The following is a 5,673-nucleotide window of genomic DNA, read 5'->3' as shown; positions in this document are numbered from 1 at the left end:
GGTGGAGGGAGTAGCTCGTGCAGTGGGGTTTGTTGTGTCGACAGGGTGACAGGCACTGTAGTGTGTGCTTTTGTCAAGATGCGTTTATCTCTGGAAGTTTGCGCAGGACGGAAAGAAGAGGGGTTCGAAGGGCGTAGGCTGCTGGGGGCAGACAAGTGATGCACGTAGAAACGGTTGAGGAACGGTGGAGCGTGGAAGGTCGACGGGAGCGGAGTGCAGCCAGGCGAAAAAGCAGGGCAGGAGAACGGGTGATCGCAAAGAGGCCCCACCGGACCGTTGTCCTTTTGAGACCTCGGAGAGTGCCTGGGGCAGGCCGCCTGGTCCTGCCCCCGCCAGGGCAATTGCATGGCAATAGTGAAAAACAGAAAAAATTGGAGCTTTGCTCCACCACGTATGATTTGTATGGGTCCAAATATACCATGCCGAAGACTAGATGACAGCGTTTACATGGCTGGCAAATCCTACTTTTTTATTGAATTATCGGAAGAAAAGACTACAGCTTTGGGACAAGCTGTCTTCTATACCCACGTATTACACATGTACATATGGAGAATCAACCGTACTGTATTACAGGCTATGATTGGAATGATGGGATTCATCTATTATGATAGCAGGCACGAGAGTTTTCTGAGAAGTTTCTAGCGTTGCATGTGGCTGCCGCGATGGTAATTGAAAGTGATGATAAAAAATTACCAGACAATTCTTTCTTGCCTTCATTTGAGTCATAAAGCAGTGGATTTCTGCCCCGTCAAGTCAATTACTGTGCAGGCCTTCGGAGAGGTGAAATTTTGTTGTAAATCGTTGCCCGGCAACAGTGTTTCCATTTTCGAAAATATACCTGAAATCAGGTCTCATAAAGGGCCCTTCGCCCCCTCCCCACCACTGCCTTAGCCCATGCGGTAATCCAAAAGCGTCATCGTCAACTTCCAGCAACACAGGCTGCAGCTGTAGCCTAGTAATGACGGTGGTCATCACAGCGTCGCCAGAACCTGCTTTTATTACTTGCTCTCTCATCTATTTCAAAGATCCGCAATATCGCACGTAGCGGTTTTTTTTCAGCCGCGGAAAGAGCTCCCGTTCCCTTGCAAAATTTCAACATTCCTTCGCTAGCAAGTCAAACGGCTCCGCCGACAGCACACCATAGTCTCCTCAGCATATGCAAACAAATTTGGCGTATGGGCTTAGGCAGCGTGCTGCGGAAGGTCTTGTTCTCATCCTCGCCGGCCGCACGTCCTCGTCCTCAAAACCAGTCCTCTAACCATCCCAATGGTTCCGCGAATCCACGACGCTCTCGAAAGCGTCCATCTCATTCTTTCGGTCGCAAGAAACAATCCTCTCCAGGACTTGGCCCTCGCACCGACGATAGGGTTTCCAGAAGGAGAAAGTCTCGCAGTCCGCCAATTTCCCAGCAGGAGGCTCAGGAAAGAGCTGTCATCACTCTATACGGGGACCAACTGGCTCAGCTCGCCACACGTATATCGCAGGGCTGGGCTCGTTTTGATGCAGAGCCCGATGAATATTATGTTACTCTCGACATTCGTGATCTTCGAGTCAGCTTGCAGAAGGCCTTGGAGAGCTATTACGCTGCCCGCGGCTCACGAGCCAACCACGGCATAGAAAGCATCATTCAAATTATGGAAGATACTGATATTCGCTTGGCCAGGCTAGACCATGAGGTCTTGGCGGAGGTTGAGCGTTTCGAACAAGCTGCTATGGATATTGCGCTACGCTTTTCTCATGCTCAAGTTGCAGAAGAAAAGCTCAACGTCTGTGCCGACGCCGATGATGCTCTTATTGAGCTTGAGCTCTATCGGGAAGGCTGGGTTCATATCATGGATCCGGAAGTTCACTCTCGTCTCGTTCATACAAACTCAGTCTTACGAGAGGTTGCCACTACGTGTGTACCAATCGCCCACCATGCTTCTGCATCGAAAGCTCCATACCCATCAATCCCGAATGGGGACATTCACAAGTACAGCTATCCTGAAACGTCACAGGCAAGGGATATATCACCTTTGCCTCAGACAGGTGGTTTACCGTTTGTTGGCACCCATTTTGACAGCTATGCTGAAGTCAGGAGACATCAAGAAGAGCAAGAAAAGCACAAAGGCCAGTCTGGGGAAAGCGCTATTTACAATCCTTTTCGAGGAGCAGCATCATCGCATCCAGTTGCGAATGGGTACCATGATACGCCAAAGCCTATGTCGTCATCAGCGAATGGGGGGTTGGGTTCGCGCTCAGATGGGCGGAGGGACACTCAGAGTAGTGAATCTGGGGACGAAGGTGCAATGAAGATGGTCATGTCCCGCACGCGGACTCTGCGAGATATGGCCGCGAGCGCCATGAACCAGCGAGATGACTTCCCTGGCAGTACTCTTACTTCACCAGCCGGAGCCTCTCGCGATGGATTTAGTAGTGGCAACGCAGGTCCAGCCTTCAGTCGAGGATTCTCTTCCCAGGGATCTTACCGAAACAGCCTGGGCCTAAGTCCCACCGCTTCGCGATCGAGGGATATTGAGCAGCCATCAATGGAGCAGACACATCACCTTTCCTTTGCCTCTGCACTGTACTTCACTAGGAATGAACGGGTTGATGCCATTTCTGATGCTGGACTGTATTTGGAACGGTCAAATGTTCGTGGGGATGGACGATGCCTCTTTCGTGCGTTGGTCCGTTGCCGAGCAGTTGCCAGAGGCAAACCCATACCTGGGGAGCGGCTTGAACGTGAGGGGGCGGACCATCTGCGCGCACGAGCTGTTGCAGAGCTGATCAAATATCGCGAATTACTTGCTCGCTTTTTCGTGATTGAAGGAAATTTTCCTCAATACACGAAGAAGATGTCACAACCTCGGACATATGGAGGTGAGCCAGAGCTTCTAATGCTGGCGAAGATACTTCATGTTCCTATCGCGGTGTACATTTCGAAAGTCGGTATATATCGCCAGATTCAAGTGTATGGCAAACAGTATCGTGGGGAGCCTCTACGGATTCTGTACTCTGACGGTATCCATTACGATGCCTTATTAGCCTACACGTGATATGCCTACTACTTGAAAGTGCTATTGTTTGGCACATAGCACACGTGGAAATTGCGCAGGCCCGACTCGTGATGAAGGTTGTCTTTGCCGCGTAGACTTGCTCATCGTTTATTGCTTCAGGGAATGTCTCTTCGTTTTCCCATGACGGGCACTTTACTGGCTCCCCTTGAAACTACGGGATGGAAAAAAGAAGCAAACTGATTTCACGATGAGCCCAAGGCAACCGATGAGCCCAAGGCAACCGAGCAACGAAATACCGGAAGTGTCAGAGCAATTTTTCCATTTCCTGATGGCGTGCAGGGTGGTCGCACCCGTATCCGACGGCTCTATTTATTTAGAAATGCACAATATTTAAGATCACGACACTCCCCAAGCGGTAGTGAAGTGAGGATAGTAGTAAAATTCAGAAACCATTGCCATAATTTCTGATTACTGCGGCAACACGCTGACTAGAAGAGATGCAGTTCTTGAAAGAGGCCATTCTGCGAAATCTCTCCCATCAACGGGGAAGTACGCTTCAATGAGCTGTACCTTGCTGTATCTCATTTCATCAAATCTCCGCTTCTTCTTACAGGGGCAATGCTACTGCAATTATTTTCGGGGGTTTCAGAAAGTTCAAAGTGGCTCGTCAAGCGTAGGTCTAGTGACCGAGCCTGCCCATCACCGCTGATGCGCATCGCTGGACAAGGATCACCGTCAGACGGAAGCGCAAGGGTGTTTCGCTAGATAACATCGCAGGCTTGAGATTTGCTCGCAACTACGGGGGTTTCTTTCGCGATGAGATCGCGGAGATTTATGAATAACGTGGGTAGCTCGGTGTATTGCATTCTGAAGGAGCCATGAATACTTGTAAAGTTTACTAACGAGAATTCTTGGACCACTCTCAACATGTTTTCGATCCGGTTCACAGTTCTCAGCATGGGCCGCTGCTGGGGCCCTGTTCTACTTCCTCATATACCGCCCGGGCGAGGAAAAAAAGGCGAAGGCCCGTGAGTCTGCTGTTGTGGTGTTGGACAAGAAACCTGCATATGGGAAGCACCGAGAACGATGAGAGAGGGTTTGATAAACGTGCGTGTCGCCGGGTGTCGTACCCCCTTGTCGCGGCTTGCGTTGGGACATATGAAGGCGTTCGGCCGACGGTAAAAATTTTGGGCACTATTATCAACCTGCTTTTCTGTTGGATGCAATTGGGACGGAATGAAATCTCTGTTGTTCTCCATATTGAAAGAACAGCATCCATAGGCGACTCTCTCTCTCACAACGCAGCACTGGCAGGCTGCGTTGTCGGCATATGCCCGCTGCTTGGACATATATACCAGTATGTACATCCATACTGTATAAGAGAATAGCGTCTAAAGAACGAGTACGATGCCGGCCCCTGCTTTCTGTGTCTACGATTCCATGACACAAGTACGCGGATTCAATAAATTTCTGTTTCTGTTTCGCATGTCTCCAACGGAAGCGCGGACGAGTGGAGTGAGTTCAAGGGTTGACCGAGAATGTCGCACTGCAAGCATATTGAGAAATGCATTTGATATTTATGATAAAGACCGCTCCAGGACTATCGACGAGAATGAACTGCGGAAGATGTTTGAAGATCTCGGATGGCCAACACACGGCGATTTGGTCGAAAAAGCCTTAAATCATTTGGATGAGGACATGTCTGGAGAAATTAGCTTTAGCGAGTTTTTGAAGTGGACGGAATTTGCGTACGCCTTCCGCATTGTGCATCGCTCCGCGATGGTGCCCTCTCCGCCAAGGCAGTACAAGGATGATACACGTGGGCAGGGCATGCAAGCGGGAAACGTGTCGGGCATGGGACGGAGATGGTCACCATCACTGCGCACAGTGGTTGAAGAGGGGGAATTCGGCACTGGGGAGGAGATGGGGGGCGAAGGGGCTGTCGATGAGAGTGTGGGCGATTTGCCGGCATGTCAAGCTTTCGTTGAGCAGGGTGACTCTTTTGGATGACGCAGCGAGATTCAGGCTACGTCAGCAGAGGCAGAAGGGAAGTTTAGTTGACATGAAAATTGGCACAGTTGGAAAACTGTGATTATACAGGTGCAGAAGGTGCAAAGGGGGACAAATACAAGAGTTGGAGGAGGAAGAAAGGCAGGGGATGCAAGGAGTACGGGCAAAGCACGAATGGGAGCAAACAGCGGGTAAGGGCATGCGAGAAGCAGGGGCGAGAAGGCGAGCAAGAAGGTCGGCGAGCAAGAAGGTTGAATACGTGAAGCGTGCAAGTTGCAGCATGCGAAAGAGTGATGTTGGTGGAGGTGCGAGTAAGTTGCGGAGTTGCTGTTGTGGTTTATTGACAGTTAGCAAGTGACTGTGTATGAAAGCGGGATTCGGAGGGGACGGAAGCTAGGAGACGGATCCGCCGCGAAGGGCGATGACGAGATGAAGCACGCTTCCACCCTCGATGTTGTAGTCGTTGGCGGGCCTGTCGTCTGCGAGCTGACGGCCGCCGAAGATCAGACGCTGCTGCTTGGGGTCGATGCCCGCCTTCTCCTCGACGCGCTGCTTGATGCGCCAGATGGTGTCGGTCGGGTCGATGTCGATCTCCGTTTGCGTGCCGGTGAGAAGCTTGACTTTGACGAGCATGGCGGGTTGGGGCGGGGGGGGGGGCGGGCGC

General features: G+C 51.1%; 2 protein-coding genes; one reads left to right on the top strand and one right to left on the bottom strand.

Moving 5' to 3' along the window:
• Positions 1-1,175: 1,175 nt before the first annotated feature.
• On the top strand, positions 1,176-3,460 carry CHC_T00005820001 (hypothetical protein). XM_005717435.1 is given in 2 exon segments: positions 1,176-3,038; positions 3,039-3,460. The coding sequence occupies 1 exon segment, from the start codon at positions 1,176-1,178 to the stop codon at positions 3,036-3,038; it is 1,863 nt and encodes a 620-aa protein (XP_005717492.1). The 3' UTR covers positions 3,039-3,460.
• A 1,942-nt stretch (positions 3,461-5,402) lies between these two features.
• Positions 5,403-5,642, bottom strand: CHC_T00005819001 (hypothetical protein). The gene has a single exon (XM_005717434.1). The coding sequence runs from the start codon at positions 5,640-5,642 to the stop codon at positions 5,403-5,405; it is 240 nt and encodes a 79-aa protein (XP_005717491.1).
• Between the last annotated feature and the right edge of the window lie 31 nt (positions 5,643-5,673).

This window comes from Chondrus crispus, genomic scaffold, assembly GCF_000350225.1.
Source record: "Chondrus crispus Stackhouse genomic scaffold, scaffold_317, whole genome shotgun sequence".
Taxonomy (NCBI): domain Eukaryota; phylum Rhodophyta; class Florideophyceae; order Gigartinales; family Gigartinaceae; genus Chondrus; species Chondrus crispus.
Note: the sequence above shows the minus strand (reverse complement) of the source record. Positions and strands in the feature narration are given on the sequence as shown.

Coding starts and splice junctions, on each gene's coding strand:
- CHC_T00005820001 (XM_005717435.1), top strand. CDS start 1,176: ATGGGCTTAGGCAGCGTGCTGCGGAAGGTCTTGTTCTCATCCTCGCCG.
- CHC_T00005819001 (XM_005717434.1), bottom strand. CDS start 5,642: ATGCTCGTCAAAGTCAAGCTTCTCACCGGCACGCAAACGGAGATCGAC.